The 27,586-nt window shown below is 46.4% G+C and overlaps 1 protein-coding gene across 1 annotated transcript in view; it reads left to right on the top strand.

Moving 5' to 3' along the window:
- The window catches only part of TNNI3K (TNNI3 interacting kinase), a 167,825-nt gene that overhangs the window by 94,886 nt on the left and 45,353 nt on the right, over positions 1 to 27,586 (top strand). The window contains exon 21 of the mRNA XM_069738278.1: positions 3,674 to 3,783. Within this exon, the coding sequence (XP_069594379.1) occupies positions 3,674 to 3,783 (110 nt within the window). The remainder of the gene's footprint in view (positions 1 to 3,673; positions 3,784 to 27,586) is intronic.

A 27,586-nucleotide genomic window follows, 5' to 3' on the forward strand; every position in this document is an offset into this window, starting at 1 on the left:
CCATATTTTTCACGGATTCCACTCGTACCCATTATAGTCTATGGGGCTGTTCACGTCCATTTTTTTCCTGGCAGCGCCAACACAAGTCTATGGGTCCATAAAAACCTCGGACAGCATGCGGATGGATCAGTACCGCCTGTGAGCTGCACGTATTTAACATTGCGAAGACTTGGAGAAGCCTTGGAATTTATTTATCCCAACATGTAAAATACTAATGACGCACGCACCATTTTTTTTCGTGCTTGAAAAATACTGATGTCTGAATGATGTTTAGACTGATGGGAGCAGCGCAGCAACTAAGCAGACGGTGACCACCTCCGATGGGGGCTGGAAAGAAAACCAAAGATCGTCCTGCGGAAGACGCTGGAGCAGCGCTGAGCGGGTCACCTGGACTTTCCGCCTCTAATTTTAATCCCTGTTTGTTGTTTCCTTTGATAGTTTTGAGTAACATTGTAATTCATTAATATTAATGGACAATACTCTGTACTCCTACTTCTAGACCTGTCCTCTGCTTTCGACACAGTTGACCACTGCCTCCTACTACAGATCCTCTCCTCCTTTGGCATCAAAGACCTCACCCTATCCTGGATCTCCTCATACCTTTCCAACCGCACATTCAGCGTCTCCCACTCCCATACTACCTCCTCATCCCACCCTCTCTCTGTTGGAGTCCCCCAAGGCTCTGTCCTAGGACCCCTACTCTTCTCAATCTATACACTTGGCTTGGGACAACTCATAAAGTCCCATGGATTCCAGTACCACCTTTATGCTGACGACCCTCAGATCTACCTCTCTGGCCCAGACGTCACCGCTCTGCTGTCCAGAATCCCAGAGTGCCTATCAGCCATATCCTCCTTCTTCTCCTCTCGCTTCCTCAAACTCAATGTGGACAAATCTGAACTCATCATCTTTCCTCCATCCCATAGATCTTCCTTACCTGACCTTTCTACCACTATTAAACACATCACGCTTTCCCCCGTACTGGAATTCCGCTGCCTCGGAGTAACCTTCAACTCTGCTCTGTCCTTCAAACTACACATCCAAGCTCTTTCCCCCTCCTGTCACCTCCAGCTCAAAAATATCTCCAGGATCCGTCCTTTCCTCAACCGTCAATCTACTAAAATGCTTGTGCACGCCCTCATCATCTCCCGCCTTGACTACTACAACATCCTTTTCTGCGGCCTCCCTGCTAACACCCTTGCACCTCTCCAGTCCATCCTTAACTCTGCTGCCCGACTAATTCATCTCTCTCCTCGCTACTCCTCCGCTTCTCCCCTCTGCAAATCTCTTCACTGGCTCCCATTCCCTCAGCGTATCCAGTTCAAATTACTAACACTGACCTACAAAGCCATCCACAACCTGTCTCCTCCATATATCTCTGAACTAATCTCCCGATATCTTCCCTCACGTGATCTCCGGTCCTCCCAAGACCTCCTTCTCCTCCACACTTATTCGCTCCTCATCCAACCGCCTCCAAGACTTCTCCCGAATATCCCCCATCCTCTTGAACTCTCTGCCCCAACACGTCCGACTATCAACCACAGTCGGATCCTTCAGACGGAACCTGAAAACCCATCTCTTCACGAAAGCCTACAGCCTGCACTGACCCCGCTGCCGCCTCACCAACACCGGAGCTACCGCCTCACCAACACCGGAGCTACCGCCTCACCAACACCGGAGCTACCGCCTCACCAACACCGGAGCTACCGCCTCACCAACACCGGAGCTACCGCCTCACCAACACCGGAGCTACCGCCTCACCAACACCGGAGCTACCGCCTCACCAACACCACAGCAGGGACGGCCGGGGTCTCTGGCGCACACAGCGGTGGCCGGGTGCTCTGGCACACACAGGGGTGGCCGGGGTCTCTGGCACACACAGCGGTGGCCGGGGTCTCTGGCACACACAGCGGTGGCCGGGGTCTCTGGCACACAGGGGCGGCCGGGTGCTCTGGCGCACACAGGGGCGGCCGGGGTCTGTGGCGCACACAGGGGCGGCCGGGGTCTGTGGCGCACACAGGGGCGGCCGGGTGCTCTGGCGCACACAGCGGTGGCCGGGGTCTCTGGCACACACAGCGGTGGCCGGGGTCTCTGGCACACACAGCGGTGGCCGGGGTCTCTGGCACACAGGGGCGGCCGGGGTCTCTGACGCACACAGCGGCGGCCAGGTGCTCTGGCACACACAGGGGCGGCCGGGGTCTCTGGCACACAGGGGCGGCCGGGGTCTCTGGCGCACACAGGGGCAGCCGGGGTCTCTGGCGCACACAGGGGCAGCCGGGTTCTCTGGCGCACACAGGGGCGGCCGGGGTCTCTGGCACACACAGCGGTGGCCGGGGTCTCTGGCGCACACAGGGGCGGCTGGGGTCTCTGGCGCACACAGCAGGGACGGCCGGGGTCTCTGACGCACACAGGGGCGGCCGGGGTCTCTGGCACACAGGGGCGGCCGGGGTCTCTGGCGCACACAGGAGCAGCCGGGGTCTCTGGCGCACAGGGGCGGCCGGGGTCTCTGGCGCACACAGGGGCAGCCGGGTTCTCTGGCGCACACAGGAGCAGCCGGGGTCTCTGACACACACAGCGGCGGCCGGGGTCTCTGACGCACACAGCGGTGGCCGGGTGCTCTGGCACACACAGGGGCGGCCGGGTGCTCTGGCGCACACAGGGGCGGCCGGGGTCTCTGACGCACACAGGGGCGGCCGGGGTCTCTGGCGCACACAGGGGCGGCCGGGTGCTCTGGCGCACACAGGGGCGGCCGGGGTCTCTGGCGCACACAGGAGCAGCCGGGGTCTCTGACACACACAGCGGCGGCCGGGGTCTCTGACGCACACAGCGGAGGCCGTGTGCTCTGGCGTGTGTATACTGCAGTCACAGCGGCAGATCTGGTTCACTTGTTCTGACAGATCATCTTCTTATCACATTTGTTCTTTTCTTTCTCTCTGTTTATCTAAATAATTAAAATAAAAAATTGCAACACTGCAACAATGCTAAATTGAAGTGATGAGAGCGGATTATTCACATGTAACGACGCCACATTTTGGTCCTGTATGGAAACTATCTCAACCTTATTTTTTCTACAAAAAAAGATCGAGTGGAAATCCAGGGATTAGCGGCACCGAAACTGCAGTGGCGGTGATGATGTTTCTGCATGTTGTAGTCCGCCATCAGGTGATACCGGGTCCGCTCGCCCTTTTGACCTATGTTCTTCATGATCAGATATAGAGAAACTTCCTCCATCCTGCACACTGCCGCTTCTCCGGCACTGATTACCCCCGTCCTCATCATTCATTGTCTATGGGACTGGTGCAGCGCTGTACTTATCTCCTGCCGTCCCATAGACAATGAGGTGTGGAGTTCGAGGCTGTGCACATTCCCTTTATTCAGTACAAGGCTGAAGTACTTAGTTCCTGGGCTCCAGACCGCCCGATCTGGAGATGACGGGAGCCCCAGTGATCAGAACATTACTCCTTATCCCAAGAATGTAGAATAACCTAATATTTTTCTAATAATCATTTCACCCTCCACTTCTTGAGTATAAAATGTTCTCCTGTTGTTTCAGCCTGGTCCAAAAAGACCGCTAATGATATTTGTGAGTAGCAGTGCAATGGAGGGGAGATGAAATGTCCCCATATCTCCATGTACATCAGTTCTGACTCTTCTCTCCGGGGGTTTACTGCAGCGGCCGCAGCGGCGGACATGGCGTATCATCATATCAGACCACCTATAGGATATTCCATACCCAAGCCGATCTCCTCGCTGCTGATGAGAGGATGGAACGCCTGCCCTGAAGTGAGTGACTTTCTTTTTCTTTATAGCCACAGTTGTTGTTTCTCCATCTAATGTGAGATCAGGCTGCAGAGAAGATCTGCACAACCCCTTTAAGGGGCTTTTTACTTCTGTATAGGACAGTCTAAGTTAATAACAGTTAGCTAACTAGAGTCTGATTGGCCCCCAACCTGATTTTATATATATCACCCTGGCCGCAGGGTTCTTTTATGTACAGAAAAAATAAACCATTATACTCATCAGGGGCGTTCATAAAAATCATGGGGCCCCATAGCAGAAGCACAATGCACTCCCCATATTCCTCCATATAGTATAACACACAACTCAATCCTCCATATGGTATAATGCACCCCCGTAGTCCTTCATATAATATTTTTCATCCTCCATAGTCATTCATGTAGTAAAATGCAGTCTACAGTCCTCAATACAGTATATTGCACTCCCCTTAGTCCTCCATATAGTATAACGCACAACTCATAGTCCTTCATATAATATATTGCACCTTCCATAGTCATCCATATTGTAAAATGCACAGCCTACCGTCCTCCATACAGTATAATGCACTCCCCATAGTTCTCCATAGAGTATAACGCACAACTCCTAGTTCTTCATATAGCTTAATGCACCCCCATAGTCCTTCATATAATATATTGCACCCTCCATAGTTATCCGTATAGTAAAATGCACAGCCTACAGTCCTCCATACAGTATAATGCACTCCCAATAATCCTCCATATAGTATAAAGCACCACTCATAGTCCTTCATATAGTATAATGCACCCCCAATAGTCCTTCATATAATATATTGCACCCTCTATAGTCATCCATGTAGTAACATGCAGTCTACAGTCCTCCATACAGTATAATGCACTCCCAATAGTCCTCCATATAGTGTAACACACAACTCATAGTCCTTTATATAGTATAATGCACCCCCATAGTCCTTCATATATATTGCACCCTCCATAGTCATCCATATAGTAAAATACACAGCCTACAGTCCTCCATAAAGTATAATGCTCAGCCCATAGTCCTCCCTATGGTATAATGTACCCCATATTCTTCCATATAGGATAATGCACCCCCATAGTCCTCCGTACAGTATAAAGCACCCCCATAGTCCTTCATATAGTACAATGCATCCCATAGTCTTCCATATAGTATAATGCACCCACCTTAGTCCTCCATATAGTATAATGCACTCCCAATAGTCCTCCATATAGTACAATGCATCCCATAGTCTTCCATATAGTATAATGCACAGCCCATAATCCTCTATGTAGTGTAATGCACAGCCCATAGTCATCCATGTAGTATAATGTGCAGCACATAGTCATCCATGTAGTATAATGCACAACGCATAGTCATCCATGTAAAATACTGCACAGCCCATAGTCATCCATGTAGTATAATGCACTACCCATAATCATCCATGCAGTATAATACACAGCCATAGTCATCCATGTAGTGTAATGCACAGCCCATAGTCCTCCATGTAGTATAATGTGCAGCCCATAGTCATCCATGTAGTATATTGCACAGCCCATAGTCATCCATGTAGTGTAATGCACAGCCTATAATCATCCATGTAGTATAATGTGCAGCCGATAGTCATCCATGTAGTATATTGCACAGCCCATAGTCCTCCATGTAGTATAATGTGCAGCACATAGTCATCCATGTAGTATATTGCACAGCCCATAATCATCCATGTAGTATAATGCACAACGCATAGTCATCCATGTAGTATAATGCACTACCCATAATCATCCATGCAATATAATACACAGCCATAGTCATCCATGTAGTGTAATGCACAGCCCATAGTCATCCATGTAGTATCGTGTGCAGCCCATAGTCATCCACGTAATATAATGCACAGCCCATAGTCATTCATACAGTATAATGTGAAGCCCATAGTCATCCATGTAGTATATTGCACAGCCCATAGTCCTCCATGTAGTATAATGCACTACCCATAATCATCCATGCAGTATAATACACAGCCATAGTCATCCATGTAGTGTAATGCACAGCCCATAGTCATCCATGTAGTATAATGCACAGCCCATAGTCATCCATGTAGTAGTATATTGCACAGCCCATAGTCATCCATGTAGTGTAATGCACAGCCCATAGTCCTCCATGTAGTGTAATGCACAGCCCATAGTCATCCATGTAGTATATTGCACAGCCCATAGTCCTCCATGTAGTATAATGCACAGTCCATAGTCATCCATGTAGTATAATGCACAGCCCATAGTCATCCATGTAGTATAATGCACAGCCCATAGTCCTCCATGTAGTATAATGCACAGTCCATAGTCATCCATGTAGTATATTGCACAGCCCATAGTCCTCCATGTAGTATAATGCACAGCCCATAGTCATCCATGTAGTATAATGCACAGCTCATAGTCATCCATGTAGTATAATTTACAGCCCATAGTCATCCATACAGTATAATGCATGGCCCATAGTCCTCCATGTAGTATAATGCACAGCTCAGTCATCCATGTAGTATAATGCACAGTCCATAGTCATCCATGTAGTATAATGCACAGTCCATAGTCATCCATGTAGTGTAATGCACAGCCTATAATCATCCATGTAGTATAATGTGCAGCCGATAGTCATCCATGTAGTATATTGCACAGCCCATAGTCCTCCATGTAGTATAATGTGCAGCACATAGTCATCCATGTAGTATATTGCACAGCCCATAATCATCCATGTAGTATAATGCACAACGCATAGTCATCCATGTAGTATAATGCACTACCCATAATCATCCATGCAATATAATACACAGCCATAGTCATCCATGTAGTGTAATGCACAGCCCATAGTCATCCATGTAGTATCGTGTGCAGCCCATAGTCATCCACGTAATATAATGCACAGCCCATAGTCATTCATACAGTATAATGTGAAGCCCATAGTCATCCATGTAGTATATTGCACAGCCCATAGTCCTCCATGTAGTATAATGCACTACCCATAATCATCCATGCAGTATAATACACAGCCATAGTCATCCATGTAGTGTAATGCACAGCCCATAGTCATCCATGTAGTATAATGCACAGCCCATAGTCATCCATGTAGTAGTATATTGCACAGCCCATAGTCATCCATGTAGTGTAATGCACAGCCCATAGTCCTCCATGTAGTGTAATGCACAGCCCATAGTCATCCATGTAGTATATTGCACAGCCCATAGTCCTCCATGTAGTATAATGCACAGTCCATAGTCATCCATGTAGTATAATGCACAGCCCATAGTCATCCATGTAGTATAATGCACAGCCCATAGTCCTCCATGTAGTATAATGCACAGTCCATAGTCATCCATGTAGTATATTGCACAGCCCATAGTCCTCCATGTAGTATAATGCACAGCCCATAGTCATCCATGTAGTATAATGCACAGCTCATAGTCATCCATGTAGTATAATTTACAGCCCATAGTCATCCATACAGTATAATGCATGGCCCATAGTCCTCCATGTAGTATAATGCACAGCTCAGTCATCCATGTAGTATAATGCACAGTCCATAGTCATCCATGTAGTATAATGCACAGTCCATAGTCATCCATGTAGTATAATGCACAACCCATAGTCATCCATGTAGTATAATGCACAGCCCATAGTCATCCATACAGTATAATGCATGGCCCATAGTCCTCCATGTAGTATAATGCACAGCCCATAGTCATCCATGTAGTATAATGCACAGTCCATAGTCATCCATGTAGTATAATGCACAGTCCATAGTCATCCATGTAGTATAATGCACAGCCCATAGTCATCCATGTAGTATAATGCACAGCTCATAGTCATCCGTGTAGTATAGTGTGCAGACCATAGTCATCCATGTAGTATAATGCACAGTCCATAGTCCTCCATGTAGTATAATGCACAGCCCATAGTCCTCCATGTAGTATAATGCACAGCCCATAGTCATCCATGTAGTATAATGCACAGCTCATAGTCATCCATGTAGTATAATGCACAGCCCATAGTCATCCATGTAGTATAGTGTGCAGCCCATAGTCCTCCATGTAGTATAATGCACAGCCCATAGTCATCCATGTAGTATAATGCACAGCTCATAGTCATCCATGTAGTATAATGCACAGCCCATAGTCATCCATGTAGTATAGTGTGCAGCCCATAGTCCTCCATGTAGTATAATGCACAGCCCATAGTCATCCATGTAGTATAATGCACAGCTCATAGTCATCCATGTAGTATAATGCACAGCCCATAGTCATCCGTGTAGTATAATGCACAGCCCATAGTCATCCATGTAGTAGTATGACCACTCTGTACTCACTGATAATACTCACCTTCTCTCCGCTCCCCTGCGTCCTCTGCTGAACCCGGCAGCGGTAGTGCATGACGTCCCTGGAATGCTCCTCGGTCACATGCAGGCCGACGTCAGCTGCTGGTCTCTGATTGGTCGGCAGCCTGTATTACCGCACACGGGTTTGATGGGTCTATGTGCTGGAATACACTTCAGTTGAGTGTGCGTCACATCCGGCTGAAGTATTTGCTGGCGTCAGCGGGCCTCTCACCCTCCGGGTCCGGTCGCCGTGGTCAATGCTGCAACTGCAGTAGTTACGCCCCTGATTAATATGTAAGATGCTCCCGGTTCTGACCCATAATGTCTAAGCATTGTCCATACCTTTTATATGTAATTCCTCATTTCACCTGCGGTGGTGCTGCAGGAATATCAGACACTTACTGCCAGGTTACCTGCTGATTGCTGGGGGTCTCATCAGCAGGACACTGAGCAGGGGCAGATAATTTTTGTATCTGTTTTTTTCTGTTAATTGCCACCACCATTTTACAGAAACTGAAGTTTTGGAGATCGGCATTGGATTTTGTTCACAATGTTGTAATTTATGCACCACACAATTAACCTATTTGTGACATTGATAACAAGGCACATCCACAAAAATAAAATCATCTTTAAGCAGCAGATAAGGATTGCTTTCTTGTGTCTTTGTGTCTGGAGTGATTGCTTTTTGCAAAAAAAAAAATAGTAATAATAATAAAAATGATTAATAATAAGCGATGAAATGTCTCCACCTAGTGGTCGTCTGGTGAATTTATCACTTTTTCATCATTTATCATTTTTTTTGCAGAATAAAATATGCAAAATATAAAAAATAAGTTTTTATTTTAATAATTGCTATTGACTTCTTTAAATGACCATATTTATCAATGAACTGATCATACGGTATAATCCGAAATAAGCCGCTAAACCTTTGTTTGCTGTGTCTGCCAAGAATACGTGTGTTTATGGAGACTCTAGAGATAAGTTATGGTAACAGTGATACTGTGATGGCTGATAACTGGGAAAAATAGCTGCATGGCAAATGTAATTAATATGCACTTAAGGTTTAGTGTCCCTTTAAGAGCGACTCCACCTTAAAGGGGTTGTCCTGTTTATCCAATTTACTTGACAAAGCTCTTCATTTGCCTTCCTCCTGTTCCTTCTCTGTGTCCCTGGTGCCTGGACCCTGCACTGCGCCCGATGATCTCATGACCTTTTGGCGTGACGTCATCAGTGGATTATATTATAGCAAACGTTTGGGGTTTTCATAAGTGGAAAACCCCTTTAATTCTTATTAAAGTGGACCCCAAACATTTCCTGTGATGTAAAATAGCATCAGATAGTTCTCACACTCCTCATTCTCCACTGATGCTTCTGTCTCTGTGATTGGCTGCAGCGGTGATGCGCATTGTCAACATGACGTTAACGCTGCAGTCAAAAACAGAGGTAGAAGTCATGATGGTGGGGGGAGGGCGAGTACCACCCAATTGTGTTATTTTACATTGCAGAAAGCGTTTGCCAACCTCTTTAAGCATGATCAGCAAACATCTGCCTTTTACTTTTCTCTTTTCTGTCCAGTTGTTAAAAGTCTGTTTCTGGGAAAGCTGGGTGACCTTCACAATGCCCCTTATCATAGCACCTATGCTACATGGGGGTACCTGGGGCCCACCTGAGAAATGCTGAGGAACACTCTGTATATATGATGTAGGTGCAGAGATAGTATCTGTACAGATGGTGCTGGTAGGGAGGTATTCTCTGTACATATAGTGTCAGTACAAAGGTATGCTCCCAAAAATATGGTCCCGGTATGGAGGTAGTCTTTATACCTCTGGTGTCAGTAGTACCTCTGTACATATAGTGCTGGTAGAGCGGTAGTCTCTTTCTGTATGGTGTCAGTACAGAGGTAATCTCTGTACATATAGTGCTGGTAGAGCGGTAGTCTCTTTCTGTATGGTGTTAGTACAGAGGTAATCTCTGTACATATAGTGCTGGTAGAGCGGTAGTCTCTTTCTGTATGGTGTCAGTGCAGAGGTAATCTCTGTACCTATAGTGCTGGTAGAGCGGTAGTCTCTTTCTGTATGGTGTCAGTACAGAGGTAATCTCTGTACCTATAGTGCTGGTAGAGCGGTAGTCTCTTTCTGTATGGTGTCAGTACAGAGGTAATCTCTGTACATATAGTGCTGGTAGAGCGGTAGTCTCTTTCTGTATGGTGTCAGTACAGAGGTAATCTCTGTACATATAGTGCTGGTAGAGCGGTAGTCTCTTTCTGTATGGTGTCAGTGCAGAGGTAATCTCTGTACATATAGTGCTGGTAGAGCGGTAGTCTCTTTCTGTATGGTGTCAGTGCAGAGGTAATCTCTGTACCTATAGTGCTGGTAGAGCGGTAGTCTCTTTCTGTATGGTGTCAGTGCAGAGGTAATCTCTGTACATATAGTGCTGGTAGAGCGGTAGTCTCTTTCTGTATGGTGTCAGTGCAGAGGTAATCTCTGTACATATAGTGCTGGTAGAGCGGTAGTCTCTTTCTGTATGGTGTCAGTGCAGAGGTAATCTCTGTACATATAGTGCTGGTAGAGCGGTAGTCTCTTTCTGTATGGTGTCAGTACAGAGGTAATCTCTGTACCTATAGTGCTGGTAGAGCGGTAGTCTCTTTCTGTATGGTGTCAGTACAGAGGTAATCTCTGTACATATAGTGCTGGTAGAGCGGTAGTCTCTTTCTGTATGGTGTCAGTACAGAGGTAATCTCTGTACATATAGTGCTGGTAGAGCGGTAGTCTCTTTCTGTATGGTGTCAGTACAGAGGTAATCTCTGTACATATAGTGCTGGTAGAGCGGTAGTCTCTTTCTGTATGGTGTCAGTACAGAGGTAATCTCTGTACATATAGTGCTGGTAGAGCGGTAGTCTCTTTCTGTATGGTGTCAGTGCAGAGGTAATCTCTGTACCTATAGTGCTGGTAGAGCGGTAGTCTCTTTCTGTATGGTGTCAGTGCAGAGGTAATCTCTGTACATATAGTGCTGGTAGAGCGGTAGTCTCTTTCTGTATGGTGTCAGTGCAGAGGTAATCTCTGTACATATAGTGCTGGTAGAGCGGTAGTCTCTTTCTGTATGGTGTCAGTGCAGAGGTAATCTCTGTACATATAGTGCTGGTAGAGCGGTAGTCTCTTTCTGTATGGTGTCAGTACAGAGGTAATCTCTGTACATATAGTGCTGGTAGAGCGGTAGTCTCTTTCTGTATGGTGTCAGTACAGAGGTAATCTCTGTACATATAGTGCTGGTAGAGCGGTAGTCTCTTTCTGTATGGTGTCAGTGCAGAGGTAATCTCTGTACATATAGTGCTGGTAGAGCGGTAGTCTCTTTCTGTATGGTGTCAGTACAGAGGTAATCTCTGTACATATAGTGCTGGTAGAGCGGTAGTCTCTTTCTGTATGGTGTCAGTACAGAGGTAATCTCTGTACCTATAGTGCTGGTAGAGCGGTAGTCTCTTTCTGTATGGTGTTAGTACAGAGGTAATCTCTGTACATATAGTGCTGGTAGAGCGGTAGTCTCTTTCTGTATGGTGTTAGTACAGAGGTAATCTCTGTACATATAGTGCTGGTAGAGCGGTAGTCTCTTTCTGTATGGTGTGAGTACAGAGGTAATCTCTGTACATATAGTGCTGGTAGAGCGGTAGTCTCTTTCTGTATGGTGTCAGTGCAGAGGTAATCTCTGTACCTATAGTGCTGGTAGAGCGGTAGTCTCTTTCTGTATGGTGTCAGTACAGAGGTAATCTCTGTACCTATAGTGCTGGTAGAGCGGTAGTCTCTTTCTGTATGGTGTCAGTACAGAGGTAATCTCTGTACATATAGTGCTGGTAGAGCGGTAGTCTCTTTCTGTATGGTGTCAGTGCAGAAGTAATCTCTGTACATATAGTGCTGGTAGAGCGGTAGTCTCTTTCTGTATGGTGTCAGTGCAGAGGTAATCTCTGTACCTATAGTGCTGGTAGAGCGGTAGTCTCTTTCTGTATGGTGTCAGTACAGAGGTAATCTCTGTACCTATAGTGCTGGTAGAGCGGTAGTCTCTTTCTGTATGGTGTCAGTGCAGAGGTAATCTCTGTACATATGGTGCTGGTATAGCGGTAGTATTTTTACATATGGTGTTAAACCAGAGATAGTCTCCATACATATGGTGCTGGCAGAGCCGGTACCACAGTACGCTGGGGCTGTCTGGCTCTGTACTAGTGTTTAGATAAAAACTGGAATGATAATAAGCGCAATAGAGTCTTATCCGGATTACAGTTACAAAGGGAAGAGTAAAATGGGATTTTCTCACCTGGGGGGGTTGTGAAAATCATAACACCTTTATTAGCTTTTGTGCCTAAGATCCACCAAAATGGTAGCAAGCACACCTGGAGATGAAGGCGAGTCTAAAACCCGCGCTGCCGAGGATCCAGTATACGAATCAGATGTGTTTTTATTAGTGGCCACGTCTGGAGGTGACCGTGCCTCCTCACCAGGACGCTCCACAATGACAGCCATCACTGGGGTTGTCCTGATCACGTGGTCTGGTCACTGATAAAGCCGCAGCGGTTTCCCCATCGTACGTTGGATCCTCGGCAGCGCTTGTTTTATACCCACTGTCCTCTCCACGCTGGTTCTGTACTGGGGCAGACGTACGGCGTACAGGATGGGTGCTCGGGCCTAGCACGAATCCTTCAGCCTCAGTTCAGGTTCTCCTATATGGGGCCACTTCTGTTAACCCTTTGGTCCAGCAGACGAGCTCCGGTCCCGCTGCGCGGCCGATCCAACCCTGAGCCTAGTGTTGTGAATTCTGCTTTTGGGCTCCCTCCGGTGGTTGTAGATGGTAATGCAGTTGTGCCTGGACTGCAGGATTGGACAGGTGTATCTGCTAATTGTAAAGCTGACTGAGGTATTTAGCTTTGCAGGACTCATTAGTCCCTGCCAGTTGTCAATGTTCTATTGCCAGTAATGCCTGCTGCCATTTCAGCTAAAGATAAGTGTCTGATTCTTTTTCTTAGGCTCACAGGCTGTGTGTCTATTTTTCAGTGCTGTTCATAGTTTCTATTTTGTTCCAGCTTTTACTGTCCTGTTGTTTTCTCAGTCTGGTTGGATTCGCTGGAGTTGCAGATATACTCTCCACACCTTTAGTTAGGTGGTGGAGTTTTTGTATTTTTCTGCTGTGGATATTTTGTAGATTTTGTGCTGACCGCTCAGTATCCTGTACTATACTTCCCTATCTAGGTCGAAGTTGCCTCCTTTGCTAAATCTGTTTTCCACCTGCGTGTGTCTTTTCCTCTCCTACTCACCGTCATTATTTGTGGGGGGCTGCCTATACTTTGAGGGTCTACTCTGAGGCAAGTCAGTTTTCCTATTTTCCATCTTTAGGGATATTTAGTCCTCCGGCTGTGTCGAGGTGTCTAGGTCTGGATAGGCACACCCCACGGCTACTTCTAGTGTCTGTGATAAGTTCAGGGTTAGCGGTCTGTATAGTTACCACTACTCCAGCGAAGGTTTTTTCATGTTGTTCCAAGGCCGCCTGATCATAACAGCCTAGATGTACAATCATTCACCCTCAGTCCATGTATCGTTCCTTAGAGTGATTCTGTCCCTCAGACATTTGGTAATTATCAGAAGGTTCCCCCCGATAATAAGCTGATCACAACGTTTTCCGTGATGGGACCACCAGCGGTCAGCTGTTATCTGGTGGAAAACTTTGCAGTATGTGTTCAATTTCCCTGCAGCGCCTCCATAGGGGAAGTGAAGCATTACACCGTGTCTGTTCATATCTGTGGGTTATCTGTGTAATGCAGGACAGGACGGTCCTCCAGAGAGAGAGGCTCTCCCGGTAACTGCCCCCTACTTTGGCCAAGAGACGAGGATGCCTAGGACCCCTCCATTTACTCACATCCCCCACAATCCCGTTAGGAAATGTTGCCTTTTATTCATTTGCCAAAACATCTTATAGGGTTGTTGTAATGTCCTTTCCACTTGCCCAGTGACGGTGATCCACTAAAGATGGCATGGTCGCCCCGCTGGTCCGGCTGTGCCCTCACTCAGATGCTGCGGGCAGAGGCAGCTCGGTCTGTCAATCATCGGGCGAGCGCTGGGGTCCTAAATAGTGATGAGCGACCGTACTCGGACAACGTGGATCCGAGCAAGCTCGGGTGTTATCAGAGTATCCGGGGCGTGCCGGATAATATGTCCAAGTCCCTGCAGTTGCCTAACAGACAGGCATGTCTAACAGCCACGGGACACGCAGCCGCAGGGAAACGAGCATACTACCGAGCACGCCCCGGACACTCCGATAACTACTGAGCATGCGCCAATCCACGTTATCCGAGCACGTTCGCTCATCACTAGTCCTAACACTCGAGGGATCCAGCCAATCTGGCCAACTTCAGAGCAGCGCTCACAAAATGTGTCCCAAACAGGTTACATGCGCGCGTCTTGTCTAGGAAACCGACCACTCTTACTCCAGAAGTGGCCGATAACTGAGACAATGAGGAGTAGACTATTAACACTCTGTCCATTCTTAAGAGGTCCATTGATTTGTTTTTACGAGCAGTTTGTAATTTTAAGACGTTGAGGCAACGCTTGTAACCTAATTATTAGTAACGGGTCAGTCGTGGAGACTCGTCGTGACGACGACTTCTCCGGAATGTTTTCGGATATCTTGTAACAGAAGTCACTTGATTTTTTGGCTGGCTGATTTAGAGTCTCCGGTTCCAGATTTCTCCGGGAGGATCAGGCAGATTTTCTTCTTCTGGCTGCCGCTTTCGCTGCTGGAGGGATTTGCCGTCTGCCAGGTTTGGCGTCTCGTGCTGCGTTCGCTCAGATATTTTTGTATGTTGATTGTTTTGTTTAGACTTTCGACGACTATGATGACTTTGGAGCTGTCGGACAGGCTGAGCCGTTTCCTCCCGCTCTCCGCACCGGCTTTGGAGTGATTGTTATTTGCATTATTTTGCCTGTTTAGCGGCGGGGGTGACGCTGGTGTATGAGCCGCCGAACCTTCTGAAGCCTCGTTATTTTGCCTTGGAGTTAAAGGAATGTCATCGGTTACAGAAGACCCGGCTTCTCGTGATGGATGAGACTTGAGGGGCAGGTTCTGTTCCGACATGACATCTTGTGGATCAGGTTTATGATCGTGGCGTGGTGTCTTCTCCACCTGCTGATTAACGCTACACTGAAGGTCAATGACTGTGCTTAATGGTGGATCATCTCTTCTGGGGGTGCTTTGTAAACAAGATGCAGACAATATTTTTCCGTGGTCCACATGATCCGTAACCTTCTCATTTCCTTCGAATTGTTCATGTTCCTTTTCGCTTCCTTCAAGACGCCTTGCTTTGCCTGCCTGGGAATCGGCAGTAGAGCTGTCAGCGGCCTCCTTCTCTCTATCTGGTGCTTCATTGATTGTGGTGGTGTTAATTGAATTATCAGGTCCGGGTAAATGACCCACTTCAGGAATTTCATCTTTTCTATTGCCCTCTAAATGGCCATTGACCTTATTACCCGGCAATGATGAACCAGCAATATCTATTTCACAGTTAATGTTATTTCCACATGACAGAGAGCCTGTTCCTCCAGAATTACCGGTGACATTTGACGGCGTTGGATCAGGCACATTTCCGCAGAGAGCACTGGTGTTATCTCGACTTTCCAACTGTGCCTGCAGCTCACTTTCGGTTAACTCCTCGCTCTCTCCCTGAATTTTCTCATCTTTAAGCTTGCCATGATCCCGACTGTGGTCTGTCGAAAGATTTCCTTTAGATTTTAAAGACTCGTATGAGTTGAAGGCTCTTTTTGAACCTTGATCTTCATCAACAATTGATGAGGAGCCTTCAACTGTCCCATTGGGTAGACCTTCAAGACTACGATGCCTTTCTTTAAGTGGTGTCATGGCTTCTTTACCAGATATATCATCCGTATTACTGAGTTTTTTCGCTTTCTCCTTTTTATCAGGAGCATCTTTAGCTTTTGACCTTGGGAAATCTTTCGAGACAGTGCCTACTTTGATTGGGTGGTCAACGTGAGATGATTTATCTGCCACTTGGCTCATCGCCTTTGTCTCGGCAGTAGACGAAGATAAATTTCTTGGTCTTGATTTCTTCCTGGATGACTGTGATGGGAAACTTTTAGGACTTTTGCCTCTTTTGATGTTCTCCATAGTTTGCTGAGGGTGGACTCTTACTTTCCGAAATGGATGCAGATTAACTTTCACCCTTAGGTAGTCTTGTTTTTTCCTTGTGTACATCGTGTTGCTGTTGATGTATACATCTTTGAAGGTATCCACCAAGGTGCCAGTATAGCTCGTCTGTCTGGCTTCATAGTCCTTGTGATTTATAGTCAGTAGATACTTGCTACAGAGGTGCGGGCGGCAGAACTGTTCCTGACGTGGTTGAGGTATGTTTACCGCTATGTCTGACTTGTGCTGAATGTGTGGTATATAAAAACCAACACTTTTCGGAATATCCACTTTCCGTATCCTGGCTGACAGAAGCACGCTGTCATTATTCACAAAACCATTTTCTTCAGTGACACGAGTTTGAATTTTCTGTTCCTCAAATTTTACATTTCGTGTCTCCTGTTCAGTTATTTGTCTTCTGGGTTCCTCTAATTTATCACATTCCATGTATTTACAGATAAGGCCATTGTCTGTTTGCGAAGAAATATCTTTTCTCTCATTCAGAAGAACGCTGGGGCCACCTCTTTGTGATCGATGGGCGCACAGCGGCGGTCTCGCAGCGTGCATCTTCATTTCCACCGATCCCTTTGTTGTTAAACGACTCATGACATCAGCACTTTGCTTGTAAGGAACCATATTTCTCTGTGATGTCTCCGGAAAGTTGGAGCACAGATTCACTTTGGGAATGGCATCGGGATTGAGTCTCATCATATCAGGTTTAAGGTGAAAGGATCTTCTTATATTCGTCTCACCTATGAGGGAAAACATGGACGTTAGATGGTGGATAATCAGTCACAGGACAGTGCTACATTTTTATGCAGGTGAGGAAAATGTTGCAAAGTTAGAAGCTCTCAAATATAGAAGTGCTAATGATTTAACACTATAGGAACCACTGTTATCTGAAACAGCTGTGTAGGAGGCTTAAACCTTGGAGGTCAAAAACTCTGCTACAATGGTGAGGTTGCAAGACTGAGCACAGCAACAAGACACAAGGCAGTTATACTGCATCAGCAAGGTCTGTCCCAAAGATTTCATGATGTGCTGTTCATGCTCTACTGCAGAAGCACCAAGGAATAGGCGACACTGAAGAGTGTAGACGCAATGGTTGGCCAAGGAACTTAGTGCAGCAGATGAAGGACACATCATGCTACTTCCCTGCAAAATCAGATGTCCAGCAGTGCCATCAACTCAAAACCCTGAGAATCAAAATCAGAGCCCTGATCTCAAAACATCCTGTCCGACTGAGATCACATGAAGAGATAGAAGGATCCGCACATGCCTCATACACAGGAGATCTGGGATCAGTTCTCCAAGATGCTTGATACAACTTCCTGCCGAGATCGTCCATAACCTGTGTACAAGAGGAAGTGATGGAGGCGACGGGTGGTCACCAGATACTGATGATGGAGGTGACGGACAGTCACCAGATACTGATGATGGAGGTGACAGGCAGCCACCAGATACTGATGGAAGGGATGGGTGATCACCAGATACTGATGATGGAGGTGACAGGCAGCAACCAGATACTGATGGAAGGGATGGGTGATCACCAGATACTGATGATGGAGGTGACAGGCAGTCATCAGATACTGAGACAGGCGGTTACCAGATATCGAAGGTGGAGGCAACAGGTGGTCACCATATACTGATGATGGAGATGGCGGGCTGTCAATAGATACCGTTAATGGAGGTGATAGGTGGTCACCAGACACCGATGATGGAGGCGACGTGTGTTCACCAGATACTGGATCCCTGGATCTGCGGAAATCTGCCCCGAGTGCAGCGCTACTGTCTGTCTTGTTTCCTTACAGGCAGAAGACGAGCAGCGATGTTTCCATATGATGATATTATCAGGCGTGTGAAGCGAGGGAGAAGAATACTCTTTAATACACTGGCTCCGTCTCGCAGGTGTTAGGTTAAACTTTGCTAAATTGCTTGTAAAGTGTAAAAGCTTTCCGAATGAGGGCAGCGCAGAGGGCAGGACACACGCCGGAACAATGGATTGTAGCAGGTCACTCGGCAGCTCGTGATTTGCAGCCGCACGGAAAGAAATTAAAAATGGTTATTACTAGTCACTGGCAGAAGTTGTATCTAGAAGGAAAAATTAAAATAATCAGCAGTGATGTCATTGCATTGGATCATGGACCTCTTTCACCTTCAGTTTTTTTACAGATGGTGTTAGGTTTGCATCAAGAATTTGTTGAAATTTCATTGAATCCATTCTTCCCTCTACCCATGAAATGTTCCTTATGCCATTGGCTGCAACACAAGCCCAAAGCATGATTTATCCATGGCATTTGGAGGATGGTAGTGTAATACCGCACTGTGGAAAGGACCAGTAGGGTGGTAGACAGAGATGAGGAAGGAGATGTGTAGGGTGGTGCAGCACTGTGGAGAGGACGGGTTGGGTGGTAGATGAAGATGAGATGTAGGGTGGCGCAGCACTGTGGAGAGGACGAGTAGAGTGGTAGATGAAGATGAGCAGATGTAGGGTGGCGCAGTACTGTGGCGAGGACTGGTAGACAGATGAGGAAGGAGACATAGGATGGTGCAGCACTGTGGAGAGGACGGGTAGGGTTGTAGACGAAGAAGAGATGTAGGGGGCGCAGCTCTGTGGAGAGGACAGGAAAGATGGTAGTCGAAGATGAGGAGATGTAGGGTGGCACAGCACTGTGGAGAGGACAGGTAGGGTGGTAGACAAAGATGAGGAGATTTAGGGGGTGCAGCACTGTGGAGAGGACGGGTAGACAGAGATGAGGAAGGAGATGTAGGACAGTGCAGCACTGTGGAGAGGACAGGTATGGTGGTAGATAGAGATGAGGAGGAGATGTAGGGTGGTGCAGCACTGTGGAGAGGACGGGTGGGATGGTAGATAGAGATGAGGAGATGTAGGACTGTGCAGCACTGGAGAGGACGGGTGGGATGGTAGATATAGATGAGGAGATGTAGGGTGGTGCAGCACTGTGGAGAGGACGGCTGGGATGGTAGATAGTGATGAGGAGATGTAAGGCAGAGTAGCAGCGTGGAGCGCTTTGTAGTTGAGAATGGTACATTTATATTGTATTTTATAATAAGTGGGTAACCAGTGCAGTGCCTGGCACAGGGTTGAGACTTCAGTGTAGCAGCTGAGTAGAAAGATAGGCTTTGCTACTGCATTAATTATGCTGTTGATTGCAAATAGAAACGTTTGGAGATTGGATGACGGATTACTAGCATGTTTTAGTAATCAAAACCAAAATGAGTTTTGGTTATTTTCTCAGTAAAAAAAGGCTACATTACAGCACCATGGCTGCTATGGTGCTAGTTCTACCTGCTATTTGTCCGTCTTATGTAATCCCTGTATTACTTGAGCAGATTATGGCAGTCATACAGTGGCATGTGCAAATTCGGGCACCCCGGTAAAAATTGCTGTTATTGTGAAGAGTTAAGCAAGTTGAAGATGAAATGATCTCTAAAAGGCCTAGAGTTAAAGATGACACGTTTCCTTTGTATTTTAGGTAAATAAATATTATATATATTAGGTATATAGGTGTATGTATGTATATAATATATATATATATATATATATATATATATATATATATATTATAAGGGAGAGCGATATACTTTTGTCTTATTTTAAAAATTACAAAAAAAAACTGTCCGATGCAAAAGTTTGTGCACCCTTGCTGATCTGTGAGCTCAGATGGCTTTGACCAAGGTTTCAGACCTTAATTAGCCTGTCAGGGTTTTGGCTTGTTCACCATCATCAGTACGAAAGGCCGGGTGATGCAAACTTCCCATCTTTATAAAAACCCGGCCTCCTCTAACCCTGCGCAAGAAGACAGCCATAGGTTCTTCTAAGCAGCTGCAGAGCACTCTGAAGATTAAAATGGAGGCCACAAAGAAGGAGAAGGCTAAAATACGATAGGAAAGCGGTTTCAAGTTGCCATTTCCTCAGTTTGAAATGTAAGAAATGCCAGTTACCAGGAACAGTGCAGGTCAAGATAGAACCCCGGCTTCACAGCAAAAGATCTTCAGAAAGATTCAGCAGACTCTGGAGTTGTGGTACATTGTTCTACTGATCAGAGACTCCTGCACAAATATGGCCTTCATGGAAGAGTCATCAGAAGAAAACCTCTCGTGTCTTCACCATATAAATCATCGTAAGTATAAAAAGCAACATCTAAACAAGCTTTCTGCATTTTGGAATCAAGTCCTATGGACCAATGATGTTAAAATAGGTCTCTTTGGCCACAATGATAAAAGGTATCTGTAGAGAAAAAAGGGCACAGAATTTCAGGAAAAGAGCATCTCACCAACCATTAAGCATGGGGGTGGATCAATCATGCTTTGGGGTTGTGTTGCAGCCAATGGCATAAGGAACATTTCATGGGTAGAGGGAAGAATGGATTCAATGAAATTTCAACAAATTCTTGATGCAAACTTAAAACCATCTGGAAAAAAGCTGAAGAAGAAAAGATGAAGAGGATGGCTTCTACAAATGGATAATGATCCTAAACACACGTTGCAATCCACAATAGACGACCTGAAAAGGTGCAAACTGAAGGTTTCACAATGGCCCTCACAGTCCCCTGATCTGAATGTCATTGATAATCTGTGGCTAGACCTCAAAATAGCAGAGAATGGAAGACGGCCCGGGAATCTCACAGTACCGGAGGAATTCCCCAAAGAAGAACGGATGAAAATCCGTCAGAGATGAATTGAAAGCCTATTGTCCGGCTACAAAAAGCGTTTACAAGCTGTGATATTTGCAAAAGGGGGAGCTACTAAGCACTAACCATGCAGGGTGCCCAAACTTTTGCATTCGCCCATTTTCCTTTTTGTAATTTTTAAACTGTAAAAGATGAAAAGATATTTGTTTTTTGCCTAAAATACTAAGGAAATGTGTCATCTGTAACTTTAGCCCTTATAGAGACTATTCTATCTACAACTGTTCACAATAACAGTAATTTTGACCAGGGGTGCCCAGACTTTTACCCACCACTGTATATGAGACCTACTTAGCGATATTATATAAGCACTGTATGGCGGTACGTTATGGGCATCGGCGCTGTCAGGTCTGTGCCAGTCGGGGTGTGGATCACGTATGAGAATCCAGAAATAATCTAAATAATCTGTTATTTTCCGACATTTTAGAGAATTCCTCGTAGATTCATCTTTGGCCATTGACACTAATTTGTGTTCTCTCAACCCCGTCGGTTTAAGAGGAGCGCAGCGGCCGCCCTGGATCGCGGCTCTTTTGACACTCGGATTTCAGTACAAAGGCAAAAATATAAAAAATCTTAAAGGGTTATCTCTCAGAAAGCTTTACCTTTATTAAATCTTGACAACTCCTGTAAGACAGTTGTGTTGGCGCCTTCCCGCGGAGCAGCGTGCACAAAGTCGTGCGGATTATCGGGAATCCTTTGAATGCTGTTTGAAATGCAGCCGACTTCATTAGTGTCAAACATGGTTGCAGGGGAGGGAGGACGCCACTGCACCAGCCGACAGTGGAAGCAGATGTAATACCGTCCTGGCAGGCTCTCTGTGCCGCCGCTCACACACTTGCCTGATTTCTGCACATTACATCCCATATGTGGTTTACCGGTCCTGGTAGATTCCACAGAGGACATGACATCACGGAGATCTTCAGGGGTGAAGTCGATTTTACAGACGGGGCCTCGTATTCTTGGGAACCGTTGGGCTCCTTCGCATGAGCACCTTGTTGGATCCCGTTCATTCGACTTGTTCGGCTTTAGGGCACATTTTGCAACGAGGATGATGAGGAGCGTGACCGCAATGAGTCCTGCAAATCAATGAGGGATGGGATTAACACGAGCAACGGCCAAACTGTAGCACAAAAAAATCACAGACTATTGTGGGGCAATCAAGAAACAGAGGCCAAAGACGAGGAACAAATATCATGGCCGCTATGATGGCGCCAAGAGGGAAGACATTTAGCAAGTTCCGCAGAGGGTCTCTCTCCTTGTTCTTTCCGAGTTCTCTTATCTTGTTAAATGGGTAAAATTGCAAATGTCTCGTAAAGACAAGCAACTTCACATAAGCCGTAACGTACTGGGAACTTCCCTTTAAAGATCCTGTGATTGGCCTTTCCTTATACAGTGGAGGAAATAAGTATTTGATCCCTTGCTGATTCTGTAAGTTTGCCCAATAACAAAGACATGAACAGTCTATAATTTTAAGGGTGGGTTAGTTTTTACATTGAGAGAGAGAATATCAATAGTCACCTTTATAAAAGACTCTTGTTCACAGTCAGACTCTAACCTCTACAACATGGGCAAGACCAAAGATCTTTCTAAGGATTTCGGGGACAAGATCATAGACCTGCACAAAGCTGGAATGGGCTACAAAACCATAAGTAAGACGCTGGGTGAGAAGGAGACATCTGTTGGTGCAGTAGTAAGAAAATGGAAGAAATACAAAATGACTGTCAGTCGACATCGATCTTGGGCACCATGCAAAATCTCATCTCGTGGAGTATTCTTGATCATGAGGAAGGTGAGAGATCAGCCTAAAACTACACGGGGGGAACTTGTTAATGATCTCAAGGCAGCTAGGACCACAGTCACCAAGAAAACCATTGGTAACACATTACAGTGTAAAGGTGTAAAATCCTGCAGTGCCGCAAGGTCCCCCTGCTGAAGAAGGCACATGTGCAGGCCATCTGGAGTTTGCCAATGAACACCTGGATGATTCTGTCAGTGATTAGGAGAAGGTGTTGTGGTCAGATGAGACACAAATTGAGGTCTTTGGCATAAACTCAACTCACCGTGTATGGAGGAAAAGAAATGCTGCCTATGACCCAAAGAACACCATCCCCACTGTCAAACATGGAGGTGGAAACATTATGTTTTGGGAGTGTTTCTCTGCTAAGGGCACAGGACTACTTCACCGCATCAATGGGAGAATGGATGGAGCCATGTACCGTAATATCCTGTGTGACAACCTCCTTCCCTCCACCAGGACATTAAAAATGGGTCATGGCTGGGTCTTCCACCTATAGTTTTAAAGGGTTTTGTTAGTTACAGATTATTGGGAGTTCAATCACTGGGACCCCAGAGAGCAGGACCCCAAGTTGTCCTGTTGGAATGGTTGGAGATAGCCAAGTGTAGCACTCGGTTATGATCAGCCGTGCCATAGACAATGAGTGGAGCGGCCGCTGCTCCTTACAACAGGTCTTTTCAGAGTCTTGCTCTCAGGATCTCATGCGCAGCCACCTCTCCATTTATTCATTGACCATTTCAAAGCTCCATTTTCAGGATCTATGGGGTCTCTTGGAGTCAGATCCCTCAGTTGTGCATAAGCAATAAGTTGCTAAGTTCGGAAAAACCCATCGGTTATCTTCAGTAGTCCCGTAGAGAATGAATGGAGTGGAGATGCACACTATTCGGACAGAGCTTTGCAGAGCCCCATTTTTGGGGTCACAGCGGTCAGATCCTCAGTGATCAGTAACTTGTCCATTACCCTCTGGATAGGACATGACATAAGGTCTTGTCATAAACCCTTAAAGAACACAAAATTAAACGTGCCCGATCCCCAGTCCTCCATGTGCAATAGATCAACAGGTTCCCCCATAAGTGTCAAATTTGGCCAATCTAATGCTATGACCTTATTCGCTTTGCTAATGTTCCTTTTACTCAATGCTATCTGTAATAAATCACTAATGATCTTTTCACAAGGCGACATTTTGTGAGTGGCCCTACCTGTGATGACCAGGATTGATATCAGCAGACCTTCTCTGGAGGGTCCTCTGTTCTTCTCCCTTGTGAGGACTGTGATGTTATAAGATTTGGATCCACAGTTCCGATCCGTTAGCTGCAGCAGAGATGTGACCGCCGGGTTACTGGAGGAACTACACTGAAGACCATTTTTACCCTTCAGGACTCGTCTTGTGGAATATGTGTAATTCCTTAAAAAATCAGCCAACTCGTAAAGTTCACAGCTACAGTTCCAATGGTTATTGCCCAAGTTTAAGAAGGTGAGACTGGGCAATAAAGAGAAGACATCCGGCAGTTTGGTCAGCCTGTTCTTGGACAGGTCCAGTTGCTTGAGTTGCAGGAGGCTTCGAAAACTCCCTTCGTGGATAAAATTGATAAAATTGCTGGAAAGGTCCAAGTGCTGTAGACGGTGAAGAGCGTTGGATCCCAAACTGTCGTGTGTCAGGTTTGTGACCTGGTTCTTGTTGATCTCCAGTCTGACGAGACGTTTGGTGCTCCCAAACCAAGTCCCATGGATGCTACCGAGGTCATTACTGTTCAGCTGCAGAGTTTCGAGATTCTGAAGGGAGAAGAAGGTTCCATTAGTGATGGACGTGGACGAGATCTGATTGTTGTCCAGTGCTAAGGTCTGCAGTTTGGTGAGATTGGTGAAGGCTCCATTTTGGATCTTCTTGATTTTGTTGCCACTTAATTTAAGCAATGTGAGGTCTACGAGATGAGAGAAGTTGTGGACGCCGATGACCGATACGTTGCCATCTGTGATAGTCAGGAGCTTGGTGCTGCCAGGAAAAGCTGTAATATCATAGGGAGAGGTAATTAAGTTCTGCTCAAGCCGCTCCACCTATACAGATAATTATCAGCTCTACTGCCACATTGACCCATGTGCGATTGCTGCCTCACCAACCCCCGACAACCCCGCCACAAATACTCAACATCTCTTCAGATTCCGGAAAGTTTCAGAAATGGATTTCTACTGGTGGAGTTTTTCAATGGCTTCAACGGCTCGAATAATCACATGGTTATTCAAGCCATAAATATATATAGCTTGTATGTTCATTGTTCTGCCAAACCAATGGATCATACCATGGCATACGGTAGGTCTGAAATGTGACATAGCAAATCCATGAGGAAGCCCTGGAGATATTCCTGTGGGATCACTTGGGACAACTCCAAGAGCAAAGTAAAAACCACCCAGTATTATTTCATTTACGGTGGTAACTTTTAGGGAATGGAATTGTAGTATTATGTGGACTCCTAGAGGAGTTGTTATTTGGGTACAATATGGGAGCAGGTTGGTATTATGGAGGATGAGACTATGAGAAGCCCCTGCTTTGGTTATTGCTCAGGGCACTATGTTCTATTAAAAATAAATGTAGAGCAAAAGGGCAAGAAGCAAAAGATACATACCAAGACATACGGCCTTCCCAAAACCCTGTCTGATGTCAAATGCACACTTAGCAGGATGCAGCAGGCCTCCACTGATAAAGGCAGGGGGCGGCACAGGTGCAAACAACTTGATAAAAACAACCACCCCAACCAAACATTGCAGGGGGTTGACTGCCTAGCAGAAAAAATGAACATTGATATAACTCAAATAGGACGCCAGTAACACAGGTAAGTGTGGTGCACAGTGTCTGGTATGCAACCTATTAATGACGCCCCTTGTATTAACAGGCGGGCTGCCCAGCACTATAATATGCAGCACACAGTGACAGACGCCCCCATTGTGACTGGCGTCCTATGCGAGTTATATCAATGTGCATTTTTTCTTCTAGGTACTTTCTTAAAGAAACTAAGTCATTTCTTATAATTGGGCTAAGTTGCAATACCCAACACGGACTAAATACAAGAGTGGCGCTAGTTCTGTTTTCATTTAATTGCATCCATCCCCTTTAAGAATTGTCCTCCTCAGATGTTTTTAGCCTTCGTTCCTGGCATATGTGTTTTATGAAAGGAGTTAATGGTAGTGAAGAAAATGACTTGTAATCAGATAGAAATCGCCTCTCCTCAGTATGTTCATTTAGACAAAGGCGAAAAAAAATAGACTGGCATTAAAAATCCAGAATCGGCCATAATGCGCCAGACGCCAGTCATATAAGCCGCCGCACCAACGATACTAATGATTCTGCAGATTGGTTTTTAAAGACACGGATACAAGTCATTAAATGGAAGCCGCGCTCTCCCGAAAACACTGAATGTCCATATGTAATCGCCACGAAGCATAATGTGGACAATGCGGGAGGCAGTCTGCACGATGAGATCTGTCACCTGCACGTAGTAATGCACGACCCTGAACCATGAGCGAGGACGAGAATATCCGTGTGCTGACCTCGAAACTCGCCTGATACAAACCAACCCATGGAGCAGAGCCGGCGTCCGTCCCTGCCCCCTCCTCCGAGGAGCACAGTCAGTGATGGGGCTGAGGACACACAGAAATAGATGTCAGAACCCGGCTCTTATTGTGGGGTTCATCGTCCCGCGACACCAATGGTCCCAGTTATCCCCAGTGGTCGTTGTCTCCGGTGGTCGTTATCCCCGGTGGTCGTTATCCCTGGTGGTCGTTATCCCCGGTGGTCGTTATCCCCGGTGGTCGTTATCCCCGGTGGTCGTTATCCCCAATAATCGTTATCCCCGGTGGTCGTTATCCCCGGTGGTCGTTATCCCCGGTGGTCGTTATCCCCGGTGGTCGTTATCTCCAGTGGTTGTCTCTGGTGGTCGTTATCCCTGGTGGTCGTTATCTCCAGTGGTTGTTATCCCCGGTGGTCGTTATCCCTGGTGGTCGTTATCCCCGGTGGTCGTTATCCCCGGTGGTCGTTATCCCCAATAATCGTTATCCCCGGTGGTCGTTATCCCCGGTGGTCGTTATCCCCGGTGGTCGTTATCCCTGGTGGTCGTTATCTCCAGTGGTTGTCTCTGGTGGTCGTTATCCCTGGTGGTCGTTATCTCCAGTGGTTGTTATCCCTAGTGGTCGTTATGGTCGTTATCCCCAGTAGTCGTTATCCCCGGTGGTCGTTATCCCCAGTGGTCGTTATCCAACAGTGGTCGTTATCCCCAGTAGTCATTATCTCCGGTAGTCGTTATTCTCAGTGGTCATTATCCCCTGTGGTCGTTATCCTCTGGTGGTCATTATCCCGGAGGTCGTTATCCCCGGTAGTTGTTGTCCCTAGTGATCGTTATCCCCAGTAGTCATTATCTCCGGTAGTCGTTATTCTCAGTGGTCATTATCCCCTGTGGTCGTTATCCCCTGTGGTCGTTATCCTCTGGTGGTCATTATCCCGGAGGTCGATATCCCCGGTAGTCGTTATCCCCGGTGGTTGTTATCCCCGGTGGTTGTTATCCCCGGTGGTTGTTATCCCCGGTGGTTGTTATCCCCGGTGGTTGTTATCCCCGGTGGTTGTTATCCCCGGTGGTCGTTATCCCGGAGGTCGTAATCCCCGGTGGTCATTATCCCCTGTGGTCGTTATCCTCTGGTGGTCGTTATCCCCGGTGGTCGTTGTCCCCGGTGGTCGTTGTCCCCGGTGCTCACTGCAGTAATTGCAATCCATTCAAATCAACGGACG

The sequence above is a fragment of the Ranitomeya imitator genome, chromosome 8 (assembly GCF_032444005.1).
Source record: "Ranitomeya imitator isolate aRanImi1 chromosome 8, aRanImi1.pri, whole genome shotgun sequence".
Lineage (NCBI taxonomy): Eukaryota > Metazoa > Chordata > Amphibia > Anura > Dendrobatidae > Ranitomeya > Ranitomeya imitator.